This window comes from Anomaloglossus baeobatrachus, chromosome 9, assembly GCF_048569485.1.
Source record: "Anomaloglossus baeobatrachus isolate aAnoBae1 chromosome 9, aAnoBae1.hap1, whole genome shotgun sequence".
In the NCBI taxonomy this organism is placed as follows: Eukaryota; Metazoa; Chordata; class Amphibia; order Anura; family Aromobatidae; genus Anomaloglossus; species Anomaloglossus baeobatrachus.
Window position 1 is genome coordinate 8,531,529 of NC_134361.1, and position 14,088 is coordinate 8,545,616.

General features: G+C 54.2%; 1 protein-coding gene across 2 annotated transcripts in view; it reads right to left on the reverse strand.

The window, feature by feature from the left end:
* Window positions 1-14,088, reverse strand: part of ZDHHC9 (zDHHC palmitoyltransferase 9) — a 68,893-nt gene that overhangs the window by 9,990 nt on the left and 44,815 nt on the right. For both annotated transcript variants that reach the window (XM_075323059.1, XM_075323060.1), the window contains exons 4-5: window positions 1,340-1,498; window positions 1,037-1,174 (exon numbers count right to left, since the gene is read on the reverse strand). In XM_075323059.1, the coding sequence (XP_075179174.1) occupies window positions 1,037-1,174; window positions 1,340-1,498 (297 nt within the window). The remainder of the gene's footprint in view (window positions 1-1,036; window positions 1,175-1,339; window positions 1,499-14,088) is intronic.

The following is a 14,088-nucleotide window of genomic DNA, read 5'->3' on the forward strand; positions in this document are numbered from 1 at the left end:
ATCCCATCATGCATGATACTCCCTGCTGAGCTGTGTATCTAATCCCATCATGTGTGATACAACCTGCTGAGCCGTGTATCTAATCCCACCATGCATCATCCTGTATGATGAGCTGCTGTATCTAATCCCATCATGCGTGATACTCGCTGAGCCGTGTATCTAATCCAATCATGTGTGATACTGTCTGCTGAGCCGTGTATCTAATCCCATCATGCATCATCCTGTATGAGCTGCTGTATCTAATCCCATCATGCGTGATACTCACTGTTCAGCTGTGTATCTAATCCCATCATGCGTGATACTCACTGCTGAGCCGTGTATCTAATCCCATCATGTGTGATATTCCCTGCTGAGCTGTGTATCTAATCCCATCATGCATGATACTCCCTGCTGAGCCGTGTATCTAATCCCATCATGTGTGATACAACCTGCTGAGCCGTGTATCTAATCCCATCATGCATGATACTCCCTGCTGAGCCGTGTATGTAATTCCATCATGTGTGATACAACCTGCTGAGCCGTGTATCTAATCCCATCATGCATGATACTCCCTGCTGAGCTGTGTATCTAATCCTATCGTGTGTGATACTGTCTGCTGAGCCGTGTATCTAATCCCATCATGTGTGATACTCCCTGCTGAGCCGTGTATCTAATCCCATCATGTGTGATACTCCCTGCTGAGCCGTGTATCTAATCCCATCATGCATGATACTCCCTGCTGAGCTGTGTATCTAATCCTATCCTGTGTGATACTGTCTGCTGAGCCGTGTATTTAATCCCACCATGCATCATCCTGTATGATGAGCTGCTGTATCTAATCCCACCATGTGTGATACTCCCTGTTGAATTCTGTATCTAATCCCATCATGCATGATCCTGATGAGCTGCTGTATCTAATCTCATGATGTGTGATTGTTTGCTAAATGTTGTATCTAATCCGGAGTGTGATACATGACCCTGCCACTTCTCTGCTGGAGTCACCAATTTCTATACAACAAAGCCCAGTGATGAGAGAAGAGGAGGAGCCGGGACTCACTCAGGGCCACGTAGACGATGTTGAAGGTGAAGATGTAGATTGTGAGCAGCGACAAGGAGAGGATGAAGAGGTAGAAGTAGCGATAATTCCTCTTCCCCACACAGTTACCCACCCACGGGCAGTGGTGGTCGAATCGCTCTGGAAAAGAAGCAGAATCCTCACTGTGAGTCCCCTCCGCACCCGGGGAAGGGTCTTACTATGGACCGGGGCTGGGACCGGGGCTGGGAGCTGTAGTTCCACAGCTGGTGGTGGCAGTGGCATTCGTGGCTCAGGTGTCAGGGACACACATTGTATCAGACTCACCCACACAGTTATCACAGATGCTGCAGTGAGAGGCGCGGGGAGGGCGGAAGATTTTGCAGGTGTAGCAGTATTTCAGCTTCACAATCTGATTGTTGATTTGGACGTTCTTAATGCGAGGAGGCGGCCGCTGCCCCTGCGGGACGTTCCCATTGGCGGCTTCTGAAAAGCAAAGACATGCGGAATCATGAGCACTATTTACACTTAATAATGGGGGTTCACGGGTGTAATGCTCAACATACATGGACGCACACACGCACACTAACCATAGCATACATGCACGCTCCCTACATACATGGACCATACCTCCCAACCGTTCCGGATACAGCGGGACAGTCCCTCTTCTGAGCCTTTGATCCCGGGTCCCGCCCGTGAGGCTGTTTATCCCGGGCTCCACCCACCCACTGTAGCCCCGCCTCGCTGTTTCTCCCTTCTACTATTCATTACAGAGCCGACCGCGCACCTACTCCTGTGACTGCTGCTGAGGTATGAATCACCCCCTGCAGCAGAGCGACCCCCCCCCTGCAGCAGAGCGACCCCCCCCCCTCCCCCAGAGCCGACCCCCCCTAGTCCCGGAGCCTGCGTTTCTCTGCAGCTGTTCTCTGACTCCCCCTGTGCGGCTTCTCACTGCTGCAGATACACGGGGAGTCAGGACGCTGAGGCTGAGGAGACCGTGCAATCAGCACTTCTCTCTCCTGCAGATAGCAGTGACAATAACCTATGCAGAGTGGCATCTGCAGGCTTCTATTAGCTTACCGATCAGTGGTCTCCTGCCTGTGGAGCTGCTGGGTCCTAGCTTCCCAACAGCTTCAGCTCTGCTTTATCCTGGCTCCCCTACCAGTTAAAGGGAACATGTCAGCAGAAATTTCACAATAAAAGTAATAGATTCCCCTCTGCAGCTCCTGGGCTGCTTCTAGAAAGGTTCCTGTTGTTATTGTGCCCCCTTTGAGACCTACAAAAATACTTTATGAAGTCTTACCTTTTTGTATGCAAATGTGTTTTTATGGTCACGGGGGCGGGCTGTCTGGCGTCCGTTATTCCCCCTCCTGCCGCTTTACGCAGTCCCCCATTGCTCATTTACATACACAAGGACGCCTTCCTCATGTAACTGTCCTCCCGAAGATTTGCGCATGTGAACGCTTTTTCAGGTGATTGCGCAGGCACGAGATTATGGGCGGCGCTGTGATTGTCATCAGCAGCGTTATCCAAGTACCCGCCCATAATCTCGTGCCCGCACTTTTCCCTCTGACTCCACCGTTATGCGCAAGTGCTGGCCATATGAACCATGTTACCTATTACCGCTTGCACGAGATTATGGGCGGGTACTTGGATGACTTTGCTGATGACAATCACAGCGCCGCCCATAATCTCGCGCCCACGGTAATAGGTAACATGGTTCATATGGCCAGTGCTTGCGCATAACGGTGGAGGCAGAGTGAGAAGCGTGGGCACGAGATTATGGGTGGGTACTTGGATGACGCTGCTGATGACAATCACAGCGCCGCCCATAATCTCGCGCCCACGGTAATAGGTAACGTGGTTCATATGGCCAGTGCTTGCGCATAACGGTGGAGGCAGAGTGAGAAGCGTGGGCACGAGATTATGGGTGGGTACTTGGATGACTCTGCTGATGACAATCACAGCGCCGCCCATAATCTCGCGCCCACGGTAATAGGTAACATGGTTCATATGGACAGTGCTTGCGCATAACGGTGGAGGCAGAGTGAGAAGCGCGGGCACAAGATTATGGGCAGGTACTTGGATGACGCTGCTGATGACAATCACAGCGCCGCCCATAATCTCGCGCCTGCGCAATCACCTCAAAAGCGTTCACACTTTGCACAGTGCTCAGTCCCGCGAGAGTGGCACTGGGCATGCACAAAACTTCAGGAGGACAGTTACATGAGGAAGGCGTCCTCATGTATGGAAATGAGCAATGGGGGACGGCGTACAACGGCAGGAGGGGGAATAACGGACGCCAGGCAGCCCGCCCCCGTGACCATAAAAACAGATTTGCATACAAAAAGGTAAGACTTCATAAAGTATTTTTTTAGGTCTCAAAGGGGGCACAATAGCAACAGGAACCTTTCCAGAATTCATCCCAGGAGCTGCAGAGGGGAATCTTTTATTTTTTTTGCTAAATTTCTGGTGACAGGTTCCCTTTAAAGGGAACCTATCAGGTGCAATCTGCACTCAGAGCCAGGAGCAGTTCTGGGTGTATATTGCTAATCCCTCCCTAACTGTCCCTGTATACACTAGCATAGATAAAGGCATCTATAGAAAAAGTATTTTTAAAGCGCTTATATCTTATGCTAATTAGCGCGGGGACTAGTCCCAAGGGCGTTACTTCACTTGGCTAGTCGGCTCATATAGCGTGTTAGTACTCACACAGGGGCGTAATAACATGCTAACATGCTATGCGAGCCGACTAGCCAAGTGAAGTAACGCCCTTCGGACTAGTCCCCGCGCTCATTAGCATAAGATATAAGATCTTTAAAAATATTTGTTCTTGATCTCTTTATCTATGCTAGTGTATACAGGGACGGTTAGGCAGGGATTAGCAATATACACCCAGAACTGCTCCTGGCTCTGAGTGCATATTGCACCTGACAGGTTCACTTTAAAGGGAACCTGTCACCAGATTTGGGGCCTATAAGCTGCGGCCACCACCAGCGGGATCTTATGTACACATTCTAACATGCTGCATACCTCCCAACCGTCCCGGATACAGCGGGACTTTCACGCTTTACGTTGTTTGTCCCGTTGCCACGGGCGGGACGGCCGGCTCCCGGGCTCCGCCCACCCACTCTCTCTCCGCCTCCCTGCTTTTCCCTCCTACCATCCTAGTAGACGTGGCATAGAGAGGAGCGCTGCCTGTGCTACTGCTGGTACAGTAAACTAATCTCCCCAGCGCTGATTTCCCTCCCTCCCCCCTCACCCCCGGCCGGAGCCTGTCTGTGCGGTCGGCCCGCCACCTGTCTGTGCGGGCGCCCCCCGCCGCCTGTCTGTGCGGGCGCCCCCCGCCGCCTGTCTATGCGGGCGCCCCCCTGCCGCCTGTCTGTGCGGGCGCCCCCCTGCCGCCTGTCTGTGCGGGCGCCCCCCTGCCGCCTGTCTGTGCGGGCGCCCCCCTGCCGCCTGTCTGTGCGGGCGCCCCCCCTGCCGCCTGTCTGTGCGGGCGCCCCCCTGCCGCCTGTCTGTGCGGGCGCCCCCCTGCCGCCTGTCTGTGCGGGCGCCCCCCGCCGCCTGTCTGTGCGGGCGGCCCGCCGCCTCGTTGTGCGGGCAGCCGGCCGCCTCTCTGTGCGGGCGGCCCGCCGCCTGTCTGTGAAGGCGGCCGGCTGCCTGTCTGTGAAGGTGACCGGCCGCCTCACTGTGCGGGCGACCGGCCGCCTCACTGTGGCTGCCTGCGTGTCCGTGCTGGAGGCCCGCCGGCTGCCTGCGTGTCCGTGCTGGAGGCCCGCCGGCTGCCTGCGTCTCCGTGCTGGAGGCCCGCCGGCTGCCTGCGTGTCCGTGCTGGAGGCCCGCCGGCTGCCTGCGTGTCCGTGCTGGAGGCCCGCCGGCTGCCTGCGTGTCCGTGCTGGAGGCCCGCCGGCTGCCTGCGTGTCCGTGCTGGAGGCCCGCCGGCTGCCTGCGTGTCCGTGCTGGAGGCCCGCCGGCTGCCTGCGTGTTTGTGCTGAATGGGTGTGGATGGGGAGTGGATATGGGCGTGACTGTGAAATGGGTGTGGTTAGGGGGCGTGGCACGCACGCCCCGGTGACAGACGCACGCCCCGGTGACAGACGCACGCCCCGGTGACAGACGCACGCCCCGGTGACAGACGCACGTCCCGGTGACAGACGCACGCCCAGGTGACAGACGCACGTCCCGGGGACAGACGCACGCCCCGGGGACAGCCGCACGTCCCGGTGACAGCCGCACGTCCCGGTGACAGCCGCACGTCCCGGTGACAGCCGCACGCCCCGGTGACAGACGCACGCCCCGGTGACAGACGCACGCCCCGGTGACAGACGCACGCCCCGGTGACAGACGCACGCCCCGGTGACCGCCCCGGTGACAGACGCACGCCCCGGTGACAGACGCACGCCCCGGTGACAGACGCACGTCACAAGCACGGCGCAAAGGAAAGAACGAGCAGAAATAATACCGGAAACAAGAGAAGAAAAAGCCAAAGTGTGACTTGTAGAAATCGGCCAATCACAGCGACCCCCGAATAATGACGTAGGCAGCTCCTCTGCAGCAAATGCACAGAACACACCAAAGGAACAATAGGAATTAAAACCTACAAAATACACAATGGAAAAGAAAAATATAAAACTACTGCACAAAGAAAAAAGGCCAGGACCTGATTATTAGGGAGGACACAACGCGGAGCTGCAGCCTCACTGCCCCCGTGTGTGGTGCACGGGCGACTATGGATACCCAGGGCGTGAGCACATGCGGAGTGGCCAGCGTGCCTGCGGAGTGGCGAGCGCGCGTGGCCAGTGGTGAGCGTGCCTGCGGAGTGGTGAGCGTGCATTGTGAGCCATGAGTGTGCCTGCGGAGTGGTGAGCGTGCACGCCGAGGGGTGAGCGTGCACGCCGAGGGGTGAGCAGTGAGCATGCGTGGCCAGGGGTAAGCGTGCACGCGGAGTGGTGAGCGTGCATTGTGAGCCATGAGTGTGCACGCCGAGGGGTGAGCGTGCACGCCGAGCGGTGAGCGTGCCTGCGGAGTGGTGAGCAGTGAGCATGCGTGGCCAGTGGTGAGCGTGCCTGCGGAGCGGTGAGCGTGCCTGCGGAGCGGTGAGCGTGCCTGCGGAGCGGTGAGCGTGCCTGCCGAGCGGTGAGCGTGCACGCCGAGCGGTGAGCGTGCACGCCGAGCGGTGAGCGTGCACGCCGAGCGGTGAGCGTGCACGCCGAGCGGTGAGCGTGCACGCCGAGCGGTGAGCGTGCACGCCGAGCGGTGAGCGTGCACGCCGAGCGGTGAGCGTGCACGCCGAGCGGTGAGCGTGCCTGCGGAGTGGTGAGCGTGCACGCGGAGTGGTGAGCGTGCATTGTGAGCCGTGAGCATGCCTGCCAGTGGGGAGCGTGCGTGGAAAGGAAGGAGCGGATTTCAGGGTGGATGGAAAGGAGCAGAGTGAATATGGACACTGAGGTCCGGGGTCTTGTGACCAGATGATGCGTTCAGAGGAGGCAGAACCTGCTGCACAAGGTTAGACAAAACATGGCTGCTTTTCTCACCAAACAGCACCGCATCCATCCACAGGTTCTGCGCGGTTCTATATCCCGGCCCAATGGATGCAGCTGCAGCACCAGATAAACTTTATTTCTTTTAGTAAAGTTCAACTTGTACCATTTCCACATTGAATTAAAGGGAATCTGTCACCAGGTTTTACTACCTAATCTGAGAGCAGCAAAACGTAGAGGCAGAGACCCTGCTTCCACCAATGTGTCACTTACTGGCCTGCTTTGTATTGATTTGGTAAAATAACATTTATCAGCACAAGCTTATCAGGACTAGAAAACTGCTGCCAAGTAGTCCTGTATATTCAGGAGCTCTGTATAACCCCGCCCCCACCACTGACTGGCCACTTTCTCTGTACACTATACATGGACAGAAAGCTGCCAATCAGTGGTGTGGGAGGGGTTATATAGAGAAAGCTGCCAATCAGTGGTGTGGGAGGGGTTATATAGAGCTGCCAATCAGTGGTGTGGGAGGGGTTATATAGAGAAAGCTGCCAATCAGTGGTGTGGGAGGGGTTATATAGAGAAAGCTGCCAATCAGTGTTGGGGTGAAGCTATACAAGCTCAATGCTCAGAGATTCTGCCTACCCTCTCCCCAGATGAAGCGTCAGCCTCTGTGACACTAATTGTTGCGCAGATCCTGACCTCGGCCAGCGCAGGATGAGCACGAGCCGCTCCGCTCCATACAGATGAGCACAAGTGGCAGAAAGCAGCGCAGTCATGTGAGGCTGGACGTCTGCCAATCATTAATCACCTGATTGACGCATTATAACAGTAAAATAACCCGACCTTTGAAGCGTCTGTGGAATCTCCAAGGTCTCGGCTGTGGCAAATAGATCGCAATTTATTACTTGATTTGCTTATATGGCTCTATCATATTCCACAGCGATGTACAGACATCATCATCACTGTCCCCATAGGGGCTCACGACCTACATTCCCTATCAGTCTTTAGAGTGTGGAAGGAAACCCCAACAAACACGGGGAGGACATACAAACTGCTTGTAGATGTCATGCTTGGGGGGGATATTGACTCAGGACCCCACTGCTGCAAAGCAACAGTACTAATAACCGAGCCACCATACAGTGCTAACCACCGTACAGTACTAACCACCGAGTCACTGTACAGTACTAACCACTGAGCTACTGAACGTGCTAACCAATCGAGCCACCATACAGTACTAACCACCGAGCCACCATACAGTACTAACCACCGAGCCACCATACAGTACTAACCACCGAGCCACCACACAGTACTAACCACCGAGCCACTGTACAGTACTAACCACCGTACAGTACTAACCACCGTACAGTACTAACCACCGAGCCACCATACAGTACTAACCACCGAGTCACTGTACAGTACTAACCACCGTACAGTACTAACCACCGAGCCACCATACAGTGCTAACCACCGAGTCACTGTACAGTACTAACCACTGAGCTACTGAACGTGCTAACCAATCGAGCCACCATACAGTACTAACCACCGAGCCACCGCACACTACTAACCACCAAGCCACTGTACAGTGCTAACCACCGAGCCACCGTACAGTACTAGCCACCGTACAGTACTAACCACTGAGCCACCATATAATTAGCCTGATCTGCACATGACCATGAATGCAGAGTCACGTCCTCACTGCACCGTGTAGATATCTATGATCCAGTTTAGCATCCGGTCCCCTGGGTATCGATCATCCGGAATCCAGAACACGGTGGTGACTTCACCCTGAAATCCAGGTCATAGAATATTCCACTAATGACTGCAGCGTGAATCATCCCACTAAAGTCTGACGGGAAGAGCGACATTACAGATCCACGAGAAGGAGCCGGTCACACACCAGCAGCTGCGAGGTCGCGAGTCTGCAGCCAGCACAGGTAATAACGCAGCCAGTCCACCGGAGGCGCTGCAGCCAAAACTCAGATCCACAAAATGATCATGATCAGAAAAGCCGAATCCAGGCCGTCCTCATCACCTCCCCTCTCATTAGTGATAGGCTCCGAAAATATCAAACACCCGTGTAACAAGCCCGAAGAGGCCGGCTAACGGGAGGCCCAAAGAGGCCGGCTAACGGGAGGCCCAAAGAGGCCGGCTAACGGGAGGCCCAAAGAGGCCGGCTAACGGGAGGCCCAAAGAGGCCGGCTAACGGGAGGCCCAAAGAGGCCGGCTAACGGGAGGCCCAAAGAGGCCGGCTAACGGGAAGCCCAAAGAGGCCGGCTAACGGGAAGCCCAAAGAGGCCGGCTAACGGGAAGCCCAAAGAGGCCGGCTAACGGGAAGCCCAAAGAGGCCGGCTAACGGGAAGCCCAAAGAGGCCGGCTAACGGGAAGCCCAAAGAGGCCGGCTAACGGGAAGCCCAAAGAGGACGGCTAACGGGAAGCCCAAAAGAGGACGGCTAACGGGAAGCCCAAAAAGAGGACGGCTAAGGAGGAGGCCCAAAAGAGGACGGCTAAGGAGGAGGCCCAAAAGAGGACGGCTAAGGAGGAGGCCCAAAAGAGGACGGCTAAGGAGGAGGCCCAAAAGAGGACGGCTAAGGAGGAGGCCCAAAAGAGGACGGCTAAGGAGGAGGCCCAAAAGAGGACGGCTAAGGAGGAGGCCCAAAAGAGGACGGCTAAGGAGGAGGCCCAAAAGAGGACGGCTAAGGAGGAGGCCCAAAAGAGGACGGCTAAGGAGGAGGCCCAAAAAGAGGACGGCTAAGGAGGAGGCCCAAAAGAGGACGGCTAAGGAGAAGACCAAAGGACGGCTAAGGAGGAGGCCCAAAAAGAGGACGGCTAAGGAGAAGCCCAAAGAGGACGGCTAAGGAGGAAGCCCAAAGAGGACGGCTAAGGAGGAAGCCCAAAGAGGACGGCTAATGAGAAGACCAAAGGACGACTAGGTGGCTCAGTGGTTAGCACTGCAGTCTTGTAGCGCTGAGGTCCTGGGTTTAAATCCCAACAAGGACGTCATCTGCAAGAAGTTTGTATGTTCCCCCCATGTTTGCGTCTCCTCCGGTTTTCTCCCACACCCCAAAAATATACTCATAGGGAACCTAGATTGGCAACACTGTCCCCATTGGGGCTCACAATGTATGTAAAGCGCTGTGGCATTAACAGCGCCATATAAATGAATAAATATTATATTATAATGGGAAGCACGAAGAGGACTGTTTCTACAATAGAGATAAGCAGCGCTAGGAAAGTCAGGCAGCCAATGGTCTGCAGTCCAGAGGTGAAACAACCTGGAGCTTGTGGGTGGCGTGTGCCCATGGATTACCAGGAGGTGGGTGCCCATGGATTACCAGGAGGTGGGTGTCCATGGATTACCGGGAGGCGGGTGCCCATGGATTACCGGGAGGCGGGTGCCCATGGATTACCGGGAGGCGGGTGCCCATGGATTACCGGGAGGCCTGTGCCCATGGATTACCCGGAGGCCTGTGCCCATGGATTACCCGGAGGCGGGTGCCCATGGATTACCAGGAGATGGGTGCCCATGGATTACCGGGAGGTGGGTGCCCATGGATTACCCGGAGGCGGGTGCCCATGGATTACCGGGAGGCCTGTGCCCATGGATTACCCGGAGGCGGGTGCCCATGGATTACCGGCAGGCGGGTGCCCATGGATTACCGGCAGGCGGGTGCCCATGGATTACCGGCAGGCGGGTGCCCATGGATTACCGGGCATATATCAAATATGTACATTATAGAAAAGAAACACAAAAACTAGAAGAAAAAAAAAAAAGCAGAAATGAATAATCCTTCTTCAGTTTTGCATCTGGAGGTTTCCGCGGCTGCCATCGTCTCCACTAAATATCATCATTATCTATAATCGGGTGAATCATGTGTCCCCCGATCCTTTCACCAGACGACATGTAAATTGGACGCTCTGCATTTTGTGCTCCAGTAAATGATAAAAACAAGATTTAAAAAAAGAAGCTGTAAATTGATTGATCGGGTTCCAGGCCTCAAACTAAATATAGAGGCCATTCCTGCTGCGGAGCCGCGGTGTGGAGGGGACGGAATCATCACACTAATGGAATCTGGGGAGGGGATAACCGGGAGGCAGCGGACCCCGGGGGAGAGAGAGGCAGCGGACGCCGGGGAGAGAGAGAGAGAGGCAGCGGACGCCGGGGAGAGAGAGAGGCAGCGGACGCCGGGGGAGAGAGAGAGGCAGCGGACGCCGGGGAGAGAGAGAGAGGCAGCGGACGCCGGGGAGAGAGAGAGGCAGCGGACGCCGGGGAGAGAGAGAGGCAGCGGACGCCGGGGGAGAGAGGCAGCGGACGCCGGGGGAGAGAGGCAGCGGACCCCGGGGGAGAGAGGCAGCGGACCCCGGGGGAGAGAGAGAGGCAGCGGACCCCGGGAGAGAGAGGGGCAGCGGACGCCGGGGAGAGAGAGGGGCAGCGGACGCCGGGGAGAGAGAGGGGCAGCGGACGCCGGGGAGAGAGGCAGCGGACGCCGGGGAGAGAGGCAGCGGACGCCGGGGAGAGAGGCAGCGGACGCCGGGGAGAGAGGCAGCGGACGCCGGGGAGAGAGAGAGAGGCAGCGGACGCCGGGGGAGAGAGAGGCAGCGGACGCCGGGGAGAGAGAGGCAGCGGACGCCGGGGAGAGAGAGGCAGCGGACGCCGGGGAGAGAGAGGCAGCGGACGCCGGGGAGAGAGAGGCAGCGGACGCCGGGGAGAGAGAGGCAGCGGACGCCGGGGAGAGAGAGGCAGCGGACGCCGGGGAGAGAGAGGCAGCGGACGCCGGGGAGAGAGAGGCAGCGGACGCCGGGGAGAGAGAGGCAGCGGACGCCGGGGAGAGAGAGGCAGCGGACGCCGGGGAGAGAGAGGCAGCGGACGCCGGGGAGAGAGAGGCAGCGGACGCCGGGGAGAGAGAGGCAGCGGACGCCGGGGAGAGAGAGGCAGCGGACGCCGGGGAGAGAGAGGCAGCGGACGCCGGGGAGAGAGAGGCAGCGGACGCCGGGGAGAGAGGCAGCGGACGCCGGGGAGAGGCAGCGGACGCCGGGGAGAGGCAGCGGACGCCGGGGAGAGAGGCAGCGGACGCCGGGGAGAGAGGCAGCGGACGCCGGGGAGAGGCAGCGGACACCGGGGGAGCACAGACTTTGTTCTGTGGCCAAATGAAATGAAAAGAAAAAGCGTAGCGATGAGGCGAATGGCAGAAATAACTGCTGATCCGGTGACGTCTGAAGCCTCAGAATAACTAGATGCTGCACAAGGGCTGGAAAATGCCACTGGAGGCTCCACATAGCAGGCGGATTTTCGAGCATCGATGCCTCCTGGAAATGGCAGGTCATCGGGGGCGGAGGGTCCGTTCCCCAAGAAAATCAGAGGATTAATTATCAATAATGGGATCCTGGAAGCTTTCGGCAGCGCTCACCCCTCCAGAAATCCTCCATCAGAAACGGATCCAGAAGATAAAACAGTCTGTAACGTGAGATCAGTATAGAATGTGTCCGTTTCTCGTGACAGATCAGTATAGAATGTGTCCGTTTCTCGTGACAGATCAGTATAGAATGTGTCCGTTTCTCGTGACAGATCAGTATAGAATGTGTCCGTTTCTCGTGACAGATCAGTATAGAATGTGTCCGTTTCTCGTGACAGATCAGTATAGAATGTGTCCGTTTCTTGTGATAGATCAGTATAGAATGTGTCCGTTTCTTGTGATAGATCAGTATAGAATGTGTCCGTTTCTTGTGATAGATCAGTATAGAATGTGTCCGTTTCTCGTGATAGATCAGTATAGAATGTGCCAGTTTCTTGTGATAGATCAGTATAGAATGTGTCCGTTTCTCGTGATAGATCAGTATAGAATGTGTCCGTTTCTCGTGATAGATCAGTATAGAATGTGTCCGTTTCTTGTGATAGATCAGTATAGAATGTGTCCGTTTCTTGTGATAGATCAGTATAGAATGTGTCCGTTTCTCGTGATAGATCAGTATAGAATGTGTCCGTTTCTTGTGATGGATCAGTATAGAATGTGTCCGTTTCTTGTGATAGATCAGTATAGAATGTGTCCGTTTCTTGTGATAGATCAGTATAGAATGTGTCCGTTTCTCGTGATAGATCAGTATAGAATGTGTCCGTTTCTTGTGATGGATCAGTATAGAATGTGTCCGTTTCTTGTGATAGATCAGTATAGAATGTGCCCGTTTCTTGTGATAGATCAGTATAGAATGTGTCCGTTTCTTGTGATAGATCAGTATAGAATGTGCCCGTTTCTTGTGATAGATCAGTATAGAATGTGCCCGTTTTTTGTGATAGATCAGTATAGAATGTGTCCGTTTCTTGTGATAGATCAGTATAGAATGTGTCCGTTTCTTGTGATGGATCAGTATAGAATGTGTCCGTTTCTTGTGATAGATCAGTATAGAATGTGCCCGTTTCTTGTGATAGATCAGTATAGAATGTGTCCGTTTCTTGTGATAGATCAGTATAGAATGTGCCCGTTTCTTGTGATGGATCAGTATAGAATGTGTCCGTTTCTTGTGATAGATCAGTATAGAATGTGTCCGTTTCTTGTGATAGATCAGTATAGAATGTGTCCGTTTCTTGTGATGGATCAGTATAGAATGTGTCCGTTTCTTGTGATGGATCAGTATAGAATGTGTCCGTTTCTTGTGATGGATCAGTATAGAATGTGCCCGTTTCTTGTGATGGATCAGTATAGAATGTGTCCGTTTCTTGTGATAGATCAGTATAGAATGTGCCAGTTTCTTGTGATAGATCAGTATAGAATGTGTCTGTTTCTTGTGATAGATCAGTATAGAATGTGCCCGTTTCTTGTAATAGATCAGTATAGAATGTGTCAGTTTCTTGTAATAGATCAGTATAGAATGTGTCCGTTTCTTGTGATGGATCAGTATAGAATGTGTCCGTTTCTTGTGATAGATCAGTATAGAATGTGCCAGTTTCTTGTGATAGATCAGTATAGAATGTGTCTGTTTCTTGTGATAGATCAGTATAGAATGTGCCCGTTTCTTGTAATAGATCAGTATAGAATGTGTCCGTTTCTTGTGATAGATCAGTATAGAATGTGTCCGTTTCTTGTGATGGATCAGTATAGAATGTGCCCGTTTCTTGTGATAGATCAGTATAGAATGTGCCCGTTTCTTGTGATAGATCAGTATAGAATGTGCCCGTTTCTTGTGATAGATCAGTATAGAATGTGTCCGTTTCTCGTTTGTTTGAAGCTGATCCCATGTTTATTTGTTGTATCTGTTTCAGACGGACGATTATTGGAAGTGTGAACTCAGCCGAAAGCTTCCAGGATCACACTATCAGGTCTCAGGCTGATTATCCGGGGGTCCCGCTCCTCACACTTAATGATCATCTATATGAGGGGGGCTGCAATGCTCCTACGGTATTTAGTGGGGGATTGCTCTTTCATTCATTTCTATTGGACAAAACAGTGGAAAATCCCTTTAAGAGAACACAATGAATGATAAAAAAAATAAAAAAGAGAATCCTCGATAAAACTTCGATAAAGTCGCCCCAGGGTTGATCATCTGCCATTACCTGGTAATAATTGATGGCGGCTGCTGAAGTTTGGATCAGACGTGTTT